The following is a 23,715-nucleotide window of genomic DNA, read 5'->3' on the forward strand; positions in this document are numbered from 1 at the left end:
CAAAGCCCTCTGTCTACATATATGTTCATCACACATTTCATCTCAGAGTTAGAGCAAGAGAAGAACAAAGTTCAGAACCAGGTGATCCGACAAAAGACTACAGGACTGAGAAGGTGGATTCCGGCACCGCCGGGCTGCGCCAAGATCAATGTGGACGCCGCGGTTTCTCGAGGAGTGGGTGCAGTCGCGGCTGTGTGTAGGAACAACAATGGAGACTATCTTGGATCTTCGGCGTTCGTCATTCGAGGCTTGATAGATCCGCCTACTCTAGAGGCTATTGCATGCAGAGAAGGTTTATCTCTGGCTGAAGATTTGGGGCTACAGAATATAGTGATTGCGTCGGACTGTCAAGAAGTAGTGAAGCACATCATGGAAAAATTAGGTGGAAACTATGGTGGAGTGGTGAAAGAAATAACTTCGTGGCAATCTTTGTTTAGTTCTTGTTCTTTTAAGTTTGAATCAAGAGTCTCAAATTTTGAGCCTCACAAGTTAGCTAGGCATGCTGTAAAGTTGGTTCATGGCCGACATATTTGGCTGGGGCTACCACATGACATTTCTGTAATACCGGTAGCAATACCAACTCATGAATAAAGCTTAGCTTTTTTGCTCAAAAAAAAAATCTATTTGTCGTAGCTTGGGAGTTCGATTCCTGCGTAACTGGCCTTATCCTTTCGATAACTTTTTCTCGTTTTATTTTAGAGGAAACAGCACACTTACGAGTTTTTCTCGTGTGCTACAAACCAGCACACCTCGGTGCCTAGCTGTGTACCGGCCCAATCGTTGACGCAGTTAGCTTGTTTAGCATCAAAGGATAAACTTAGCTGGACAACCATCATCCCCTCAAAAAAAAAAAAGCTGGACAACCATCAAACAAACAAAAAATAACAAACCAGCGAGAGGAAGTTGTCAATGAGAGGGCCACAAAAAGGATGTAACATCATGTTAGATGTGAGATAATATCTAGATGTAATATACTCCCTCCGTTCTTTTTTTTCGCGAATACGCAAAGATTGCGTATCATTGATAGGAGGGGGTGAAAGTACAGAGAGATATGCCGACATTAGCCATGCGTACACAAGCCGGCACGGGCACAAGTGGCCGGAGCAGCTAGGAGAGGGGCTGCTCATCCCTCATTACACAAAGTTAAGCCTATATCTCAGGTATCAAGTTCGCCAAGCCGTTGGCGCCGGCACTAGCCCACAGGCGAGCGTCTTCTTGAATGGATTGTAGTAGAGTTGCGACCGAGGGTTGTCGCTGATCGAACACGCATCCATTCCGGTGCTTCCAGATGGCCCATGCGGTGAGAGCGATGATGGAGCAGAGTCCCTTCCGCAGAGCTGTGGGTGATGAAGTGCAAGTATCTATCCACCAATCTGCGAACAGTGTGTCGGGGTTTGGGATCGTGGCAGTCGGTCGGCACCAAGAAAGGACCTCATGCCAAATTCGGCGGGAGAAGGGGCAGGAGGTGAACAAGTGGTGCATGTCCTCGGTGGTCTGGTCGCACAGCACGCAACTGTCATTGTGGGGGCAGCCCTCGCCGGGCAAGGCGGTCGGTCGTCCAGCATCGGTCCTGCAAGGCAAGCCAGATGAAACCCTTGATGCGTAAGGGGGCCCAAGTCTTCCAGGTGAGCTTCCAGGACACGCCGGTCGTAGATCCATGAAAGAGCGCAAGGTAGCAGGATTTGGCAGAGTAGACGCCGGACTCCGTCCACTTCCAGCGTAGCACATCAGGCCCAGCCGAGAGGGTAGCATTTTGCAGCATACGCCAAAGGTCGACATATTGAAGCAGGGCGGCCGGGCCGAGCGCGCCGGCAATGTCGCGCACCCAGGCACGCTCAGGTAGGCCCTCGGCCACCGTTCGATCACGACGATGCCGTTTGGAGACCAGGGAGAACACGAGAGGGGCAAGCTCGGGGATGGCCTTGCCATCAATCCAAGGGTCAGTCCAGAACTTGCAGGTGCGACCATCACGCACCTCCCAGGTGGTGGAGGATCTGAAAATCTGTGAGGCCGCAGGATCATGGGGGAGGTGCACCTGACTCTAGGGGCGCGAAGCATCGGTACGCTTGAGCCAGAGCCATCGGGTGTGCACGGCGACGCTAGCGCGCTGCAGGTCGCGGATCCCCAAGCCACCGACGAAGGTGGGGCGACACACCCGATCCCAGTTCACTCGGCATTGCCCTCCACGTGCGTCCTTGCGGCCAACCCAAATGAAGCCTCGAATGATCCGGTTGACTCGAGCAAGGATGGACTTGTCGACGGCAATGGCGACGAGGATGTGGATGGGCATGGCGCAGAGGACGTGCCGACAGAGCGCGAGGCGATCCCCCAAGGAGAGCATGGATCCAAGCCAAGTGGAGAGCTTCCTCTCGAGCTTGTCGACGAGCGGCATGAGGTCAACTGTCGAGGGCTTGTGGAGGGAAAGCGGGAGGCCAAGGTACTTCACCGGGAAGTAAGCAATCGGGCAGGCCATCTCAGCCGTGATCGTGGCAATGTGCCCCTCGTCGCAGCGTATGGGGGAGGCCGAGCACTTGGCGAGGTTTGTGCAGAGCCCGGACGCCTTGCCGAAGACGTCCAATATGCGGCGAATGGCGCGGATGTCGTGGGTGTCGGGGTGGCTGAAGATGACGACGTCATCAGCAAAGAAGGGAGACGCTCGAAGGCAGGTGCCGAGCGGTCAGCCGTTGGAGGAGGCCGCGCTCGACGGCTCGCTGAAGGAGCGAGTTGAGCACGTCGATGACGATGACGAAGAGCATTGGGGAAATGGGGTCCCCTTGCCGCAGCCCGCACGCGTGAAGAATTGGTGGCCCGGGGATGCCATTGACAAGCACATGTGTCGATGCGGTAGAGAGCAGGATGGAGATCCATTCGCACCATCGGTCTCCAAAGCCTAGGTGCTTCAGCGTGTACAACAGAAAGGACCATGCCACCGAGTTGAAAGCCCTCGCGATGTCGAGCTTGAGGAGCATCCGCGGCATCTTGAGGTTATGGCGAAGTCTAGCCGTCTGTTGAACAAGGAGGAAGTTGTCGTGGATGCTTCTGCCGGCGATGAATGCGCTTTGAGTGGTAGAGACCATCTTGCCCAGGTGAGGTGCCAGCCGAAGAGAGAGCGCCTTCGTGAACAGCTTCGCAATGATATGGATGAGACTGATGGGGCAATAGTCGAAGAGAGATGCCGCATCTTGCTTCTTCGGAAGGAGGGTGAGGAGCGCCTCATTGAGCCTCTAGAAACTGCGCCCGTTGAGTGCGTATAGCTTATCAAAGACGGCGCAAATTTCATGCTTGATCACGTCCCACGCACTCCAGAGGAATTCGCGGTGAAACCATCGGGGCCCGGCGTCTTCCCGAGTGGTAAGCTTTTGACCGCAGCCCAAATCTCGCCCTCGGAGAAAGGTGCGTCGAGGCTGGAGAGGTCGAATGGCCCAACGTGGAGCGCGGAGAGGTCTAAGGAGAAAGGCCGCGGCTTCATCGATCCAAGGATGCCAGAGAAGTGACGGTAAGAAGCTTCAGCAAGAGCGGCCGGGTCGGAGACGGATGTGTCTCCGACCTGCAACTCGAAGATCCGGTTCTTTTGCTTGCGGTGCGCTGCATGCACCCTGAAGAACTTCTGACCCATGTCGCAGTCCCGCAACCAAGAGAGTCTGACATGCTGGCGCGAGATCGAGCGCTCAAGCGACGCCAGCCCCAAGTACGCCCCTTTGAGGCGCCTACGCAACCAGGCCTCGGTCGGGGAGAGGGGTCGGAAGTCCTGCGCCGCATCAAGGCGCGCGATCAGCTCACGAGCGACAAGGAGCTGTCGAGACACGTCCCCAATCTTCTTCGCGCTCCAGCTTTGGAGACGTCGTGCAGTGTTCTTGAGGCGTGCCACCAACCTGCGGAAGGGGTCCGGCTCATCGGCCGCAATAGCCCAGGCCTCGAGCACGACCTGTGTGTAGCCGTCAGAGCGCGGCCAGAATCTTTCGAAGTGGAATCTCCGCGTGCCAGGCGAGCGCGCAGTGCAGTCAAGAAGGAGAGGCGCATGATCGGACGCTGCGGAGGAGAGGCAGCGTAGCATGCAATGTGGGTGGATCGCCTCCCACGCAGAATTAGAGATCACCCGATCAATGCGCGTGAGGGTTGGGGTGCCGCGTTCGCTTGACCAAGTATATCGCCGCCCGTGCAGATAGATATCACGCAGTTCCTCATCAGCGAGGAAGCGGCGGAACCGCGACATGACCCGATGATTGAGCCGGGAGTTATTCTTGTCCGTGCCCCTGAGATCATGTTAAAGTCGCCCCCTAGGATCCAAGGGCCAACACGCAACGGTCGGACCTCACTGAGGTCATTGAGGAAAGCGATCTTGTCAGCATCACCTTGCGGGCCATAAACGCCAGTGAGCCACCAGTGATGGGCACCATAGAGAGAGGAGGCCAGCGCAGTGATGTGGTGCTCGCCGCGGCATGGATCGGAAAGTGCGATCATGTCCGGGCGCCAAGCAAGCAGGATACCCCACGAGTCCCATCCGCGGGAAGGAAGAAAAACTCAGAGAAGGACGAGCCGAGCGTCTCAGTGACAAGCGAGGACGAGAGAGAAACCATCTTAGTCTCTTGGATGCAAACAATACAAGGCGAGGCAGTGGTGATCACGCTGCGAACGGCGGTGCGCTTGGCCGGGGCATTAAGGCCACGCACGTTCCAGAATACAATGCGAAGGTTGTGATCCATGGAGAGAGGTGGAGTCCTGCGGTGGCCCAGGCAGCCGCTAGGCCTCGACAGCGCGAGGCAGGGGGGAAGGCGAGTTGACAGGCGGGTCGATAAGCTCGGGGATGCGCCAGCCGAAGAGGTCGGCGAATGCCTGCAGCACGTCATGCGCCAGCGGCCTCTGGAAGAGGCGCTCGTACTTCGCCAGAGTTGCAGCGGAGATGGGGGCGTCGTCCGAGACGAGTCCGAGGCGATGGAGGAGCACCTTCTTGGCCTTGAGCTCAGAGTTGAGGCTGCAATCAGCCTTGGCAATCCTGCCACTCCGACGGGGCGTGAAGTTCGGCGGTAATTCCTTCCTACGGGAGCGGGAGGGGGGCGCAGGGAGAATCTGCGTGATCGGCCTTTGGATGGAGCCTAAAAATGCGTCCACAGGTTCCACGTCGGCATGCCCGCCACATGGTGAGTCTGGGGCGGCTGCATGAGAAAAATCAGTCACCGAGGGTGTGGGATCACTCGGGATCAGAGCGTGCGAATCTTGCGCAACGGGATCCGAGGCGGCGGGGAGCGGCCCAATGGCGGGGCAGCGCAAGGGGCCCGGTGGGTCCGCGCCTTGGCTGGACAAAACCAACTGTCCCGCAGGGGGAGGGGAGGATGGCCCGCTGTCGCCTTCCTCGGGATTGGCCAGCAGGTTGGTCGCGGATCCTGGTGGGGTCGCTCCCTCCGTTCTCAAATATAAGTCTTTCTAGAGATTTCAACAAATGACTACATACAAAGCAAAATGAGTGAATCTATACTCTAAAATATGTCTACATGCATCCATATGTTGTAGTCCATTTGGAATGTCTAAAAAAACTTATATTTAGAAACAGAGGAAGTAGACAACTAAATATTTTGCATTTACACTGGGCGTGCCCCTCTGTCAGATAGAGGCCTCTAATGTGCAGTGTGACATGTTGACTGGTGATTGTTCAGTTTATGTACGTGTCTTGTACTTACTTCAACTTCCTGGTGCTGCCGTCTAAAAATATTGTTTGCTAGTTTTCGATGCTAAGGGTGGGAGATCTTGGCAGTTTTCTCGGAGGGTTTTCCTAGTAACAATAATAATCTCCATATGTCTATTATGGCTCTCGGTTTTAAGGATATCCATTTTATCCATGCTGTGGATGTTCTTACTATATGTTTAGCACAGATATTTTCCAGATATTTTATGAAAAAGTAACAAATTTAGGTGGATATAGCTTCTTCAGGCACCCGGTTTACATAATGTAGGGGAAAATATGTATGCAACATACCAAAAAATTCAAAATTAGATAATACAAGCTGTTACACGCCTAGATGTGATGATGACTGATCGCTTGATCGCTTAATTCTCCGAGCCTTATCACACGCCGTTCTTTCTTCCTGCAAGGCTAGCGCGTCCCCACCGGGAAAAGGACGGGCGGAGAGGAACCGATGGAGGCGGAGTGCCAGAAGGTAGACCAACATGTTGCCAGCCGCTTGCGTCTTCCAAAACTACAAAACTTTAGCGAGCAACATCGCCACAAACATTTTCCAGCATGGTATAAGCCCATTCTCATTCAGATCTCTTGGACTTTCTCTTTCGTGATCCCGACTGTTTCTGTCCTCTCTCCTTACGGCCCACACTGTCCCCAGCTTCCTTGTGCTTCCGCTGCTTCTTCTTCAAAGTAGACTTCTCGGCCTCCCCCTCCATGAGATGTTCATACTCTTCTAGACTTGCAAATGGAGTTGAGCGGCTCTTTCGCTTTTGCCCACGGGCTGCAGCTGCAGCCTTTACATCGGTAGCATCATCATCTGAATCGTCAGCACTCTCGTCCACATACGACATGTTAAGACCATCATCTTCATCATCATCCTCGTCATCTGAAATGTCATCCAACACATCAGCATCACTGTCATCTCTAAGCAAATCCCCTTCCTCCTCAAATGCCTTGGCGTCCAGATTGTCGTAGTCATATTCTCCATCCTCCGCGGACTCATCTTCCAGCTCCTGCATCTCGTCATCACTTTCATCACTGCCATCATCAAGGTCATCAGCTAAGAGCTCTCCGGTATCTTCATCCAGAACTGAAGCTTTCTTCTTCGCCTTGGGCTTAATAGGGCCTGTCTTGTTCATGTAGAAACGATGGAAAACAACATCTTCTGGAGGAACTTCATTTTCTGCCAGTTCTAGCAGATCTTGTCCAATGAGATGATGATTCAGGTCAAGCTGCAGACACACACACACACACACAGACGTACATAGATCAGCCAACAGAATTGCGGCAGTGACAACTCGTATATATGAAGAGGGAGTGCCACATGTGCTGTCACATGATGATAGAATCCATAACCGAAAAGATAGTCGAAGGTCATCACTAAACATGAGATCAGGTAAAACATATGCAGTTATTTTTATAGTTGCCAAGACAAACTAGAAATCATCACGTACTTTCAGATGTATAGACAGGTTGTTTTTACGTATGAACGTTCAAATTAATTATGAAGAACATACATATGCAGGAAATGCTTGTGAAATGACACTTAGGCCTGATCAAGGTGTCACTGGACCTAAATGGCGCATGTGCACCTTGCCCATAGGCCATAGCTGCAGGATATTCTCACTTAATTCCAAATGTAACAATGAATATTCTTATGCAGCCACTGCCTAAACGATGGAAGCACACAAAAGATAGCACTAACTCAAAAGGAAATAACGAACATGTGAACATTATACGAGTGATTACTACTTTACTAGCATACTGTACATGACACACACGGACAGATCTGCTACGTGACAAAGGCACTGGAATGATACTAATGCGGACCCCTCATATTGGTGAAGCTACAAGAGATTATGGGAACCATGACAGAACGAACATATGACAAGTTGACAGCTATACAGGTGATGTTTTTGTCCACAAGTTAAAAATTAAAACATGAAGAAGTCATTGTAAAATCCAGAGATAAAACATCTTAGAAGAGGAACAACACAAGATGAACAATTCAAATTCAACAAAAGAAAGTAAAGGCAAATAACAAATCCGTACCTTTTTAGCTGGTGCAATTTGTGATCCACCATGCCATTTCCCTTCAGCGATGCGATTTCCTTTTGGTTTCTTCTCCATGAATTTGTCAAGGAAGGCAGGAAGCGACAGGTCTGTCAATGGATCACCATTATAAACAATATTGTTTCCAGATAGCAATGTCCTAGCCATTGTAAATACTGACGGGTGCACATGTGAGGCCAATAACGTTAGCTCCCACCAACTAGCACGATCTGCATTGCTGAGAACACAACAAAAGGCACGAGTGATCAAGAACATTGTTTGTATTTGTAACAAAGTACAAAAAAGGAGAAAATTGTGAAATAGTATGATGTTATAGATTATTAGGGATCTTGTCAAAAAATGGTGACTGATTTTGTATACCAAGTGGCCAATTCTCTTTGAATTTTTTCTTGTAATTGGATTGCAATAGTATAGCATTTCGAGATGAACTAGATTATCAAGAATGCTACACGATATTGCCACTAGCATTTCAAAATAAATAAACGGAAATTTATTATACACCTGGATCAGATAGTAGAGCTAATCCAAATTAACATGATGCATACCCATATTTCTATCCTTGCATTATCAAACAACATAATCTGAAAATTTCATGCAAAATATAGGATTAAGAAGACAATACCAGTAAGAAGGCTCTCTGTGTCGTGGATTATATAATACATGTGATGTCGACCCCTCAGCTGATGCATTGGTTTGACCTTTCTCATCACTAGCGGACACTTTTACTTGTTTCGTAGCATCAGAATCATCCTCGCCGTCAGAATTGTATTTCTCAAGTGAAGCCAACATGCTATCCTGTTTGATTGGACTTGTTGAAGCAATAGCAGGGTCCTCAGGATTCTCAACAATGTCTTCGAAGTGTTCGATACCATCATCAACAGATTCATTCTGGAGCACAATTGTCCTGAAGATTTTGATGTAAATTATGTACTCAATAAAATTCAGTGAGATCATATGGTATTGACAAGTAACCACATACCATAATGGTGGCTTTGTTTTAAGGACCTCAGACAGTATGAAAAGGCATCCACAAGCATACTGTGGAGGGCGTTGAAGAGCCACCTGTTCAGAGACATCACAATTTAGTTATTAGAGCTTCCCTAGTTCCATTCAATTCCATAATCACTAATAATACGGATTTGTAATTATTATGCTGCTCCAGTGATCCAAAAAAAAATGTGCTATCAAGCCAGCTATCATATAGATAGCTGATTGTATATGGCTATAGTCTAAACAACGATTAGATTTTAAAAGCCTTCTCCCAGATTTCTTTCCCTTTTCCCACATCCCACTGTAGGACAAGTGGGTGGTGGATATAATACATAAATAAAATACAAACGCATCCCTTGTGATATTGTCACTTTTATGTCATATTTGTTAGAACAGGGTTGTGCTGTGTGTGTAGTTATCATATTGTATAGGGGCTTCTTTACTTATTTCCCTTCATGTATATGTGCTGGCCTGTTGGCCCGATGGAATATAGGCTCACTTCATAACATGATATAAGAGCTAGGGTTAGGTTCCCCAGCCGCCGCCGGCCGCCGCTCCTCTCTTCATCGAGCCTCTCCCCTCTTCTTCCTGGTAGCTGCTGCCGCCTGCTGGTCCAGGCCGCCGCCGTTCCAGGCCGCTGCTGCCGCCGTCCTTCCCGGCCGGCGCCGCCGCCTCAACGTGCTGCTGCTGCTCTTCAACGAGCTGCTGCTGCTGCTGCTGCTCCTCTTCTCTGCTGCTGCTGCTGCTCTTCTTCAACGAGCTGCTGCTGCTGCTCTTCAAAGTGCGGCTGCTGCTGCTCTTCTCCTCCTGGTCTGCTGCTGCCATCAAGCTGTGCCTTCTGCTGCTGCTGGTCTTCAACGAGCTGCTGTTGCTGCTCTGCTGCAATGGCGCCCTCCACCACCACCGGTGCTGTCCCAGTCCCACGATGTCCTGTTATCTTCAACGGACAGAACTACAGGGACTGGGTGCAGCACATGAAGCTGCACATGAGGGGCCAGCTGGTCTGGGAGCACCTCTCTGGTGCTCTGCCTTGTCCCCTGCTGCCCACTCCTCCAGCTGAGTTGGCCTTCCCTGTTGATGCCGATGAAACCAAGCAACGTGAGATGCTAGATGCTTTTGAAGAGGCCACTGAAGAGTATCAGAATCAACTCCACTTATACAAGCAATGGACAAATGATGATGCTCGAGCCTCTTCTATCTTGATGAACAGCATGGATGTTGATCTCACCATGGATGTGGTGGCCCTTACCATCAGATGTGGGAGCACCTTCGCCATCGCTATGAGTCTACAGGGGATGCCTTGTATCTCTCTGTTGTTCGTCAAGAGCAACAACTACAACAGGGAGATGCTACTGTGGATGATTTCTACAAGGAGATGTCGGCGGTGTGGCGCCAATTGGACTCTCTGGGAGCTGATGTTTGTCGCAGATGTCAGTGTTGTGTGCGGCAACAAGCTAAGCTGGAGGTTCGTCGCCTCTACGACTTCCTCACTCGCCTCCGGCCGGAGTTCGAGCAGAGTCGTGCTCAGCTATTGGCACGCCATCCTCGGCTCTCTACTCTGGAGGCCCTTGCTGAGGTGCGATCTGAGGAGGTGCGCCTACGGAGCACGGGCTTATTGCCATCCTCTTCAGCAGTCCTGGCTGCCCGCGTTCCACCACCGCTGCCTGGTGTGCCCTCTTCTACACAGGTGGCAGCAACCTCCACTAGTGCTTTCTGCAACTACTGCAAGCAGGATGGTCACATGATCACGGAGTGCATCAAGAGGAGGAAACAGGGTCGCCGTGGTGGCCGTCCTCAAAAGGACTCGGGAGGCTCCTCTAATTCTCGTGAGGGCTCCCTTGAGAAGGTTCACCAGGAGATGCTCACCTTGCTGCGCCGCCTTACTGCTTCTGCACCACCCTCAGGTTCTGCTGGTTCTGCTGGTCAGACGTCTGGTCCACCACCGCACTCTTCGTCAGGTACATCTTTGCCCTGGATTCTTGATTCTGGGGCCTCCTTCCACATGACACCACACAGAGATCATCTTTGTGCTGTCAATTCCGTGCCTTCTCCTCTTACAGTTCAGACTGCAGCAGATGGCACTTCTCTTTCTGTTGCCGCAAGAGGGACTCTTTCCACGTCTTCTTTTCATGTCCCTGCCGTTTCTCATGTTCCTAAACTGACTATGCAACTTCTATCTGCTGGTCAACTTACTGACTTGGGTTGTCGTGTTATTCTGGATTCTGACTCTTGTTGTGTTCAGGATCGTCGTACGGGGACTCTGGTTGGGATCGGTCCTCGGCGCCATGACTCTCAGCGCCTTTGGGAGCTCGATTGGCTGCGCCTTCCTTCCGCTGCGTCCTCTAGCCAGTCGGACATCACCACCCCTTTTGCTTCAGCTGCCACCTCCACCACATCCTTCGCACAGTGGCATCATCAATTGGGTCACATTTGTGGCTCCCGCTTGTCTTCTTTGGTTAGGAGTGGTGTTCTAGGGTCTGTATCTGGTGATAGTTCACTAACTTGTATGGGTTGTAAGCTTGGCAAGCAGATACAACTTCCATATCCCTCTAGTAATTCTGTTTCTCAACGACCTTTTGAACTTGTTCACTCTGATGTATGGGGTCCTGCCCCCTTTGTTTCGAAAGGGGGTCACAAATATTATATAATTTTCATTGATGATTTTTCTCGCCACACTTGGATCTACTTTATGTCATCTCGTAGTCAAGTGCTTCAAATTTACAAGTCGTTTGCTACCATGGTTCGCACTCAGTATGATTCCTCTGTTCGAGTTTTTCGTGCTGATTCGGCTGGCGAGTACTTATCTCGTGCGCTTCGTGGTTTCCTTGCTGAACAGGGTACCCTTCCTCAGTATTCCTGTCCTGGTGCACACGCTCAAAATGGGGTGGCTGAACGCAAACATCGTCACGTCCTTGAGACTGCTCGGGCTCTTCTTTTATCTTCTGCTGTTCCCCCGCACTTTTGGGTTGAGGCTGTCTCTACCGCTGTTTATCTCATTAATATTCAGCCTTCTGTTGCTCTTCAGGGAGGGATACCAGTTGATCATCTAGGTGATGGTCCAGCTGATTATAGTGGTCTACGCCTGTTTGGTTGTGCCTGTTTTGTTCTTCTCCACCCTCATGAACGCACCAAATTGACTGCTCAATCTGTTGAATGTGTTTTCCTTGGCTACAGTTTGGAGCACAAAGGTTACCGTTGCTGGGACCCTATTGCTCGAAGACTGAGAATCTCCAAAGATGTCACTTTTGATGAGTCTCGCTCCTTCTACCCTCGTCATTCTTCTACTGCCACAACCGAGTCGTTAGTCGAGCCTCTCTCTTTTTTGACTCTACCTGATTCTTCACCTTTATCGTCACCTGGTAGGTCCACTCCTAGCCTTTCACCTGTGTCTGCTCATGAACTTCAGCTTACACAGGATGAGGTTTCTATTCCTGCTCCTACTCGGGTTGAGCCATCCACTCTCTCTCCTTTTCCTTTTACCTACTCCCGTCGTGCTCAACACCCTTCTCCCTCTGATGCGCCACCTTCCACTTCCCCTCTCTCTCCGCTTCCTTTTGTCTACTCCCGTCGTGCTCGGCACCCTTCTCCCTCGGATGCGCCCACTTCCACTTCCACTCCTTCCCTGTTGGGTCCCATTCCTTCAGAACCACCTACCCCTCCTGCTCCCCGGTATAATCTGCATGATCGCCACACTCTCCAGCCTCCTGCATACTATGTTGCTGCTGCTACCACTCTTGTTGAGCCGTCTACGTATCGTGAGGCTGCTGCTCATTCTGAATGGCAGCATGCTATGGCAGAGGAAATTCATGCTCTTGAGCGCACAGGCACTTGGGACCTTGTACCCCTGCCTACAGGCGTTAGACCCATCACTTGCAAATGGGTCTACAAGGTTAAGACACATTCAGATGGTTCTCTCGTGCGCTACAAAGCTCGTCTTGTTGCGCGTGGCTTCCAGCAGGAGTATGGTCGTGACTATGATGAGACTTTTGCTCCTGTTGCTCACATGACCACTGTTCGCACTCTTTTGGCTGTTGCTGCTGTTCGGCAGTGGTCCATCTCTCAATTAGATGTCAAGAATGCCTTCTTGAATGGTGAGCTGCGGGAAGTGGTCTATATGCAGCCGCCTCCTGGCTATACTGTCTCTGATGGCACTGTCTGTCGCCTTCGGCGTGCTCTTTACGGGCTGAAACAAGCTCCTCGTACCTGGTTTGAGCGTTTCTCCGCCGTCATCACAAGGATCGGGTTCTCTGCTAGTGTTCATGATCCTGCTCTGTTTATTCACACTTCTCCTCGCGGTCGCACCCTTTTACTACTCTATGTTGATGACATGATTATCACAGGGGCTGACCACCAATTCATTGATTTTGTGAAGAAACGTCTACATGAGCAATTCTTGATGACTGATTTGGGTTCTCTTCGCTACTTTCTTGGACTTGAGATCATTTCTTCCCCTGAGGGTATTTATCTCTCTCAAGAGAAGTACATCCAAGATCTTCTCACTCGTGCCTGCCTCACTGATCAGCGCACGGTTGACACTCCTATGGAGTTTGGTCTCCATCTTCGTCCTGGTGAGGGTGAACCCCTTGCAGATCCCACACGCTACCGCCATCTTGTTGGGAGCCTTGTCTATCTAGGCATCACTCGTCCTGACATTTCTTATGTTGTGCACATTCTAAGTCAGTTTGTCTCTGCTCCCACTCAACTTCACTACAGTCACCTTCTTCGTGTTCTTCGTTACCTTCGTGGTACCGTGACTCGTCGCTTATTCTTCCCTCGCTCCAGCTCTCTTCAGCTTCAGGCCTACTGTGATGCTACCTGGGCCAGCGATCCCACTGATCGCCGCTCTCTCTCTGCCTATTGTGTTTTTCTTGGCTCCTCCCTGATTGCCTGGAAGACCAAGAAGCAGAATGCTGTATCTCGCTCCAGTGCTGAGGCTGAGCTGCGAGCTATGGCGTCCGTGACTGCAGAAATTACTTGGCTACGATGGCTTCTTCAGGATTTTGGTGTTTCCACTGCTACACCGACCCCTCTGCTCTCCGACAGCACTGGGGCACTCAGCATTGCCCGTGATCCTGTTAAGCATGAGCTCACCAAGCACATCGGTGTTGATGCCTCCTACACTCGTTCTCAGGTGCAAGACAGAATTGTGGCCCCTCAGTATGTGCCCTCGGAGCTTCAGCTTGCTGATTTTCTGACGAAAGCTCAGACACGGTCCCAACACAGCTTTTTCCTGTCCAAACTCGGTGTCCAAGATCCCCCTTGAGTTTGAGGGGGGGTGTTAGAACAGGGTTGTGCTGTGTGTGTAGTTATCATATTGTATAGGGGCTTCTTTGCTTATTTCCCTTCATGTATATGTGCTGGCCTGTTGGCCCGATGGAATATAGGCTCACTTCATAACAATATTTATCAGTTCTAGTTCTTCTCTAAAATATCACAAATCACGAAGCATGTAAAACAGGCATAAGAGTTGCAGTGGGAGTTTCTACTTGACAATCCTACTATCACAACAATGGTGGAAAACAGAAATAAGAACAGCACAAACCATGTGGTTAATATTGTTTTGTGACCAAGTGTGAACTTGGCTCTAATCATATTGTGGGAAAATATCTTATTCTTCTACTGGTTTGTACTCAGATAATGACTACATCACCGAATATCCAATTCTGAACCCAAGCTCATCTGCACCCGGTGAACAGTAAATTCAAAAGATCCGGGGTTTTTTTTGCATGGAAGATCTTTGAGTGCATGAGATGCGTGCCAAACTAAAAAGCATTTGGACATCTGAGTAGCTCTCAGCAAAAACAACAAAATCGGGTCCCAACAGTGCAAACAGTAAACTTTTTCAGACCCCAAATTTGTCTTTTTTGCTGAGAGCTACTCAGACATCCAAATGCTCTGAAATTTGGCACGGATATCACGCACTCATGCATCTTTGCCCACACAAAAATTCGGATTTTTTTTAATTATTTAGTGTTTGTAACGATATTTTTGTTCACTCCCGGGCTCATCTGAGCCCAGGAGCCAAAACGCCTCGTCCCTACATCACCCTGTAATCATATCTCTAAGACTAACCCCATCGTGGGCCCATCAAAACTAGTACAAGAAGCATAGCAGACACCGTTTCTGATACAACCTAGGGTGTGTTGGTCATAGCTGTGATACAACTTAAGTATTTACCTTTTTTGTATGTTGGAAATGATGTAATTTAGACCTGAAATTTTGCATAATTGCATCTATGTACAACATACTCTTCCATATTACTACAAATTAGGACTTATTTATGAATCCCATTTTCACAGAATTTGCAACTTCAGGGGAATTTCCACTTGGAACTTTCATGTGCAACTGTGTAGTTTTTAGTTCCAATGGGCAGTGGTGTTAGTGCTGTATAGTAGTAGCGTAACTAGTGTTAGTCCTTTATGCTCGTCCTGGGCAACAGGTAACTGATTAAGGCATAATCGGCTTATATGTCGGGAGCCCACGACAACCATTTCTGTGATTACGAACTTCTAGCAAATTTAAGTAATATATTCACATCGTTAGAAAACATACCTGAAGCAGACGCTTCGAAAATGCAGCTACTCTCTTCAGCATTACATCATTCTTCATTGCTTTCACCAACAGACCCAGAAATAATTCCGGCTGAAATATGCAAGACATGATTAGTCAGGTAAACTATAGAAAAAGATGCCTAACAACATATAAGGGTGAGGCACAGAGCTACTTTCTTCATGGTTATCTTGTGCCAGGGAAGAGATTTAAAAACCATGTTACTGTTCAAAGATCAAAGTGCACTAAAATAAAGAACACACAGAAAGCATGACAAAAGGGCCGGCAACTGAAACCTTTGATGAAGTAACAGCTGAAGGACTCAAAAGTTTCACATATAACGCGCGGTAAAAACGGTCACTTGCTATCTGATTTTTTGTGGAGATCTGATATAAAAGCATTAACGCCTGAACACCAACATTGAAGTTCTCAGAGTGAACCTACATGCAACCAAAAAAATGCTAGTTAGGATCCTTACAGGAAGCTATTATGTCCATCAGAGAACAACTCAGCAATGTACTTTCACTAGTTAATAACCCCACCAGTCTAAAAAGAATTGGTGTCTGAACTTCCACAATATCATCAACTTCAGAGCTTGCAACATATGGTAACGCTCTATTTACGCCCTGCATAAGATGATCTATCAATAAGAACTAGAGACACAAGTCAAGAACCAGTTTGAGCACAAAAAAAGGGGCATATGTAAGCATACTGTTAGCACATAACACGACGAAGCAAAGACAGTACTAGGCAAGTCTGCAGAGTGTGAGACATACAGATAAAAGTGCAGAGAGAAGGCGGGAATCCATTTCTAGATCTGTTCCTGCTGGTGGATCCATTTCATGGTTTCCATGTGAATTAGAGTCGTTGACCTTGTCCTCCCGCCCCTTTGTTTTCCCATTTTCATCCTTTTTCTTGCCATGTTTACTTTGTTTTTCTCCTTTACCATCACGAAGGCAAGACATGAGTACCTGACAACAGTGCCACAGAACAATAAAGACAACTTTAAATGTTTAAAAGCAATTAACCCCATACAGGTGAGGAGACTATGAGGATGAACATAAAGCCATAGAAACAAAATTGAAATATGATGTGAACTGCAGAAGTTTAAAAGAAAACAGGGCCAACAAGATGGCAAACTGAGGATGTGATGAAAGTAAACTAAACGTTGGCAGGAGAAGGGTCATCGCCAGTAAGAACGCCTAAGCACAGCAAGAATTATACACTTATGAACCACGTCCAAACCTTGAAAACCGCAATGTAGACATCCACCAACCGTTTTGCAATTTTAGGTCCATCTCCTTTACTGGTAAGAAAAATATGGCTCAAAAAGTTGACCTGTACAAATACAACTTTAGTTTAGAAGGCAAGATAGCACATTTAAAATAAATACATCGTAGTTTGGATAGATGAGCATATCCCGGTATTCAGAAAGTACAACTTTACACAAATGTTATCTGTAAGAGAACCAATTTACCAATGTGCTCTGTGTATCAAATTCAGAACCAATGTTTGAAAAAAATAGTAACGGAAACAATAACATACGGCTTGGTATTTGGCCCGAAGCCCAACATGTGGTCTGAACAGAAATGAGTCCACCTCATCTATCACAACCATCTGCAAATTTAAAATGTCCGAGAACACACAAGAGTTAAGTTTTTTATTGATTTCGTGAGAAAAATATAACGTAGTTAACTATACTGATCGAACAGACAATTTATGACAATAACACGACAAATGCATATACCTTCATATTTGGATGAGTGGACAGAAGACCTGTTAACAGATATGCGGCACTTGATGCTGCCCTCCTTTCAGGATCTCCAAGCTGCAATAGTTTGCATCACGATGACTAAGAATAAGGCCGCTTCCCGTAAGGTATTGCTTATCATAAGTAATATATATAGCATTGCACTATAAATTAATCATATCTGCGTTGGGTACATCATAACAAGTGAAAATGGAGAAATGGCAGGAAAATGACAACTTACTTTGTTAACAAGAGCTGTAAGTAACCGGCGTTCCTGTTCAGATTTACTCTTTAGAAGGGCAGAAACTGTCTGCAGAGGAAGAGGAAAACAACAAACAAGACACATTTCATGAGAAGGAAACACAAAATATTAATGATAGTAATAGCACAAATCAGTGAAAGCATGTCTATTTTACGAGGCTAGGGTAAGTAAATCCTCAAAATAAAATGACAGCCATTTCCCAGATCTCATGAGGACCAGTGGCCGAGCTTCCAGATTGACCAGGAATTGGAAACTGAGCAGTTGCAGGCAAGGACCAGTTCTGAACCTCCTGGTTTTCTATTTAATTAGGTAAGTTAGCTTTCACCAGTTCCTGGAGAACTTCGGTTGGTTCGACAAAATTGCCACCAGAAACTTCTACTCAAACCTTCATATTCAGTTACAAAACTAGTTTGGTTTTAAAATTTTCCTGTGCCTGCCAGGAATCAAGTTCCCTGCAGCAAATAGCAAGTTTCCGCCAAGATATTAAAACGTAGACATATCTGGATAGGAAACTGACTTGAAATTCTATTATGGCTTGATAATTCCGTGTTAAATCGGTTTGAAAGATGACGTGGTATCAATTCAACAGCTGATCCCGAGATTTAGTACATTTGGTACAGCATCAACATATCTCCACTCACAATATGGTCAAAGCTAGATTAGATGTTATGCAAGTTTGTCGAGGCAAACCATGCTTAGCTGCCTCAAAATCGTACTATTGTACTTCTCTGTTTCTATATATAAGACGTTTTAGCAGTTCAATTTGAACCGCCAAAACGTTTTATATTTAGGAACGGAGGTAATAGCAATTTTTATTGCAGCTCCAACGCATCTTGTCGAATGTTTGCGATTATGTTTTGATTTTTCACAACTACTTTACTGTTTTCGATATTTCCAGGTATCAGATGTGATGTAGAAAATAATAGGATATGCCCCACTATAAGTTTCCCAACAGATTCTTTTCATTCTGTGACGGTATAACGCTAGTCTTTGCCCAGAATGAGAGCAATTAAAAAAGTTTGTTCCATATGAATCCACAATTTGGGCTAACCTTCATTGCTTTGTCCTTGAGGCTTGGCAGCATATCTTTTAACGCATCCTCCAGTGCAATAACAAACTTCTCATACCTGTAATAGTATTAATCATAACATTCAAAACTGAAAAAAAAAATCCAATGACCAGGCAAGATAAAGGTGTCACATGTAACAATGGCAATGGGTCCCACATGCCAGCCATCAAGGTGTCACATATAACAATGATCAGGCCAGATAAAGGTGTCACATATATCTTGCCATTGTTATATGTGACACATTTAAAATGCTGACCAATAGAATAATAATAAAGGTGTCACATATAACAATGGCAAGATAAAAAGTCTAGTGCCTTCATTCAATAATAAAGTAAGTGTTCCTAAATTGAAGGCTTATTTCTTCCAGAGTCCGGACCTACATATGGCATCTACTTGGATCCTGGATGACTCAAACGTAAATAGCCAGATACATAGATGAGTGAGAAATACCTCTGTTTCAAGCAGTCTTCCCAATGCCAGAATAGGAGAAGCGAGTAGCCATCTTTTGTTTCAGGTAAAATGTCTAATGGGCGCTGAATAAGACTTTTCAACTTACGATCAGGCAATAACCTAGCAAGAGAATGTCATCAATATTCAATAACCACAATGACAAGAAATAAAAGAAAACGGAGAGCTTATGCCGTAAGAAAATAAATCTGGCAGTGCTAATTAATTAGTCTTGTTATTGTTCGAGAAAGTATCACTCATAAAACAGCCGTAGCCCTCTCCATTCGTTTGTACACATGCGGCGTGATTCTTCTACAAATTAGCATTCCCACATGACCGTCTCAATAAAACCAAAGAACAGGGGGTGGAACAGCTGCACATCATTCCCGAACCAACAAGGGAATAGATGGAAACCAAAGCCAGTAACATGAGACAGTCTAGTCAGATCTTAAGAGCAAGAAATTACTATGCAGAAAAATCAAGCCGTGCAAGCTTCAAGTGCATGTGCTTCGAAATGCTTTTGCGGGCATGTAACTTCTTGTGCCTGAACTTGTGTAAGCCTAGTAGTCTAGAAAACACAAAACAAAGAATAATCAATTGGAAAACATATTTGCACCACTAAAGAAGGGAGCCTTTACGCCTAATAAAAGACCAATGGTGCGGCCCATTCAAGTGGCTCCCGCAAGGATGCGTTCCAATTTGAGAAATGGCAGTAAGATTCAAGGAAAATAAGGTAAGAAATATAACAAGATAAATGCCACCAATTTTGCTTTAGTGTGTCCTCAGGAGGGAAAGATCCTATAGCTACAAGGTAACAAAAGAAAAGAGTTCAGAAGATGCTAACCTCATTTCGAATAACTCCCTCAATGCATCAAAGCCTGTGAATGCATACCTTTTACCAACCTTTGATGCAACCATACCTGTTGTAATTTCGTTTCCAAAAAACAGAAAGAACCTCTTTAGAATACTTATCAAAGAGAACAGATACAAGATGATCTGCAAAACAGCATATTGACATTGAAAGTCTAGCTATACCGAAGATTGCAAACAAAAAATATGAAGTAACCCAAAACAAAACAAAACATGCTTCACAAACTTAGAACTGCAAGAAAGCTAATTTCCTGTATGCACAGACATAAAGCTTTGTCCAAGCTTAGCTGAACTGCATGTTATATAGCAAAAACTGATAGTTCACAAATCTTTAAAAGCCTGTGATTTGAAACGATATCGATCTGCCATTCATGATAGATCTTAACTTCTCAATAGATGGTGGAATTTATCTGAAAAATGTGCCACTTCATCGATGGCATGACGGCCTTAGGATGTACTTCCTCCTTTCCGATTTACTCGTCGTGGTTTTAGTTCAAATTTGAACTAAAACCACGACGAGTAAATCAGAACGGAGGGAGTATCTGGACAGCCCGGCGAGGTTCTAGTTCTAAAAGGATTGACTATATACTTATATTATTAAGTACCAGAATAAAACCGCAACCTCAGTTTTCAAAAGGAAATCTACGAGAGGATGAAAGTAGATGCAGATGGTAACTTCAACTCAACAAAGTGAGTCATCTCGTAAACTTGAGCAATCTTTCTCCAGTGGCAAGGAACGCATTCACTGACAAAGACCTCGCTGGTGTTCACATAAGACCAGTGGCAGTGATTAACTGATTATACTGAGTTGCCGACTCTGTTTTCGAGTCGAACGACTAGTCGCGACTAGTCGTCGACTAGTCGACAAGTCGTTACATGAAGGTCGACTCAACCTGTCGACTCGAATCATTGGATGAGTCGATCGACTCGATCGACTAGTCCCGACTAGTCTCGACTAGTCGCAGTTTTTGAGGCGAACGACTCGTTCAATCTGTCATGAAAGAGAAGTTGGGCAGAGAAAATGGAGCAGGGAAGGAGGGGTGGCTCCAGGGAAGGATGGGGGAGGCGGAGAGGAAGGGGTGGAGGCAGAGAAGCCATGGAGGAGGAGCTGCAGCAAGGCCATTGCGGCTGTCGATTCGTGCCTGGGGGCTGGAAGGGGAGCAGGTGAGAGAGAGAGTTAAGACGAGAGTGGATGGACGGTGAAGATTAGAGAATATGGATGGTCCAGATTGAGCTACGCAGGCTAGGGTTTCATTGGGCCTTACTGGGCCAATATTGCCGTGTGGGCCAGTATTGAAGGAAGATTGGAGCGTCTGGAAACCTAGATCGAACAGTTCCAGCCCCCCTCCCCCGACCCAGCCCTCTTCTGCAGCAGCCGCCGCCCTGGCTTGCTGCTCGTCCCCTTCTCCCCTGGTTGCTACTGCCTGCTGCTCATCCCTTGGTTGCCGCTGTTGTTGGGCTGCTCCTCCCATCTCCTGATGGCCTTGTCTTGGTTGGTTGCTGCGACTCCTCCCTTGGTTGCCGCTGTCTGCTGCTGGTCTGCTCCCTACTGCTTAACTCACGTCGACTCATCGCATGTCGACTCGTCGACCATGAGTCTAGACTAGTCACGACTAGTCTAGAGTCGCCCCCCCCTGAGCGACTCGTCGACTCATCGACTCGAAAACCTTGGTTGCCGACCATACACTACCGAATGACAGCAATGCTAATAGTCCAAGCCTATGGCGAGCATCTGCCACTAAATAAAGCCTACTGCACATAACAAACATATGTCTATTCTGGGGCTCCTTGGTTTGGGGATCAGCATAGTATGAGTTCTATTGAATTTTTGGTGTGCAACAGTTTCACTCATGACTCATCTAAGTCTTTCTAGTGACTTCAAGTTGGTTTTATATCTTAAAAGGTCTAACATTTATGCGATTTCCATCTAACATTCATGATTCATTTTCTGATCTGAAACACTGGATATTTTCCTAGTAGCAGTCACATTTAATGCAATAGAATTGCTTCCAAATGCCACTTTTACTCAAGCGTTACATGAGATAAAAAAACTGCCATTGTGATTGTAAAAGTTGATAAGTTGTCAGGAATCAGGATCACTTCAAAACATTCTTCCCTAGCTCAGTGTCTAGATACAGGAAGAATCTCAAATGTAATCTAGCTCCGTTTCCATGATCTACAAAGCATTATTGCCTCAATTTGTTCAATACGCAACCACGATGAGCATTTCAATAGTGCAACTCACCGAGGAGAGAGTCAAGCGCCCTCATGTTTGCTATTGGATTGTCCTCGACTAGACATGTGAACGCCGACACCTTATCGGCTGATGTACCAGACTTGGCCGACATCTCCAGGAGCTTCAGATCACCAGTTCCCCGTCGCACCGAGTCATACTCCCTCGAGTACTGCGCCATGAGCTTCTCTGCCAGCTCCCGCTTCCGCTCCACCATCCGCTGCATCTCCTGAAGCCTCACTGCTGGCGCGGCATGCTTACGGTCGCCTAGGACCCTGGCCTCAAGCTCAGCAGCATCAGCGTACCACTGCCCGGAGAGAGCACCAGCCTTTACAAGCGGGTAATTGGTGGTGGCACTGGTGGTAGCGGCGGTATGAGGGCCATGGAGCTCGAGAGGATGCGGCTTCTTGGTAGGTTTAGGGTGTTGGGGGGGTTCGGTGTTTGCGGGCGCTTCTGGGGTTTGGGGGTGCTTGGGCGGTTTGGGGGCGCTCATGGGGCCCGACTTGCGGAAGTCGGAGTCGTCGAACCCGGAGGAGTTGCCGGCGCCGGGGACAAGTCCCAGCGACGAGGCGAACGAGGCGACGTCGGACTTGATCGCGTCAATGTCATCATCCTGCCCACCGGCGGCGGGCTTCTTTTTCTTCTTCTTGGTGGGATTCGGTTCGGGACTTACGTCGGACTTGAGCGCGCCGGCGCCCTTCTCTTCACCCTCCTCGGCGGCGGGCTTCTTTGATTTCTTGCTGGACTTCAGCTTGGGGATTACATCGGACTTGAGCGCGTCCATGCCCTTCTCCTCCCCACCGGCGGCGGCGGCCTTCCTCGCTTTCTTTGCGGACTTGGGCTTAGGGTTTAGCTCCGTCATGGATAGATGCAGCGGCGACGGGATATGCAGGCAGAGGCGAGGTGAGGGCGAGGCGGCGGCTGAGAGTGGCGCCGGTGGGGGGAGGACTGGAGGTGGAGGCGGCTAGGGGTGCTTGAGCAGGCCAATTCCTATTTGCAACTAACGCCTCTCCGCGAACCCCTTCTCCTTCTTGGGCCCGGCCCAGTAACCGGTATGCCGGAGCTCATCGAGCGACTAAAAACATTCCGGTAAATGGCACAGGCGGGCGCTCTGGGTGGCCCGGCCCATTTATCTAACGTAGCGTAGCTTTTCTGTACTGTTTTCTGGGAATTCAAAATGTCTCCGCTTTTAGAAAATGTTTGAAATTTCCAAAAACTGTTCATGTTCCAAATGATTTTCATAAAATTAAAAAATAAAAACTTTTTAGAAAAAAATCCATTTAAAAAATGTTCACAATGTTTTGAACCGTCCGATACAGTAAACCGTTTGTTTTGGAATCACCCACCACAATATGTAAGGTACCAGATGTCTCTCTCAATATCTATTGGATACAAGCTTTGATTACGAGCAACAACAATGGAGGTACAGGGTTTGAGGATCAGGAAGAACAGGAGGAGGGCGAGAGGTAGGGGAAGAGAGCCGTCGTGCCAAAGCCGTGATCCACTAGATACCGGCCCTGTACGTTGTTCCTGATACTTGTAGTCGCAGTAGGGTTGCGGCTGTAGCTCCTGCAGTAGTGAGGTAGGTGGGCCTAGCCCATAGCTATCGGCCCATGAGGAGGGATGCTGACATCCCCTCCCCCTTAACAATCGGCTTGCCCTCAAGCCGGTTCCCACTCTTGGACGGTACACAGGGGAGTTGCATTGTACTCCCTCCGTTCCTAAATATAAGGTGTATTAGTTTTTCAAAAAGTCAACTGTTGTCTCTGTTTGACCAACTTTACAGCAAAATATATAA

The 23,715-nt window shown here is 47.7% G+C and overlaps 1 protein-coding gene and 1 long non-coding RNA gene across 2 annotated transcripts; one reads left to right on the plus strand and one right to left on the minus strand.

The window, feature by feature from the left end:
* Positions 1-5,880: 5,880 nt before the first annotated feature.
* On the minus strand, positions 5,881-22,870 carry LOC119322647 (CCAAT/enhancer-binding protein zeta-like). Its single transcript, XM_037596135.1, has 16 exons — positions 21,930-22,870; positions 19,659-19,734; positions 18,818-18,937; positions 18,350-18,425; positions 17,278-17,346; positions 17,034-17,114; positions 16,832-16,903; positions 16,532-16,624; positions 16,063-16,257; positions 15,829-15,912; positions 15,583-15,726; positions 15,290-15,379; positions 8,727-8,809; positions 8,370-8,651; positions 7,727-7,964; positions 5,881-6,906 (listed from the first exon to the last, which is right to left on the minus strand). The coding sequence occupies exons 1-16, from the start codon at positions 22,777-22,779 to the stop codon at positions 6,253-6,255; spliced, it is 3,207 nt and encodes a 1,068-aa protein (XP_037452032.1). The 5' UTR covers positions 22,780-22,870; the 3' UTR covers positions 5,881-6,252.
* Positions 10,637-11,398, plus strand: LOC119322648. Its single transcript, XR_005155743.1, has 2 exons — positions 10,637-10,695; positions 10,980-11,398. It is a non-coding gene; the product is annotated as an uncharacterized LOC119322648 (long non-coding RNA).
* Positions 22,871-23,715: the final 845 nt, after the last annotated feature.

Source organism: Triticum dicoccoides, chromosome 6B (assembly GCF_002162155.2).
Source record: "Triticum dicoccoides isolate Atlit2015 ecotype Zavitan chromosome 6B, WEW_v2.0, whole genome shotgun sequence".
NCBI lineage: Eukaryota > Viridiplantae > Streptophyta > Magnoliopsida > Poales > Poaceae > Triticum > Triticum dicoccoides.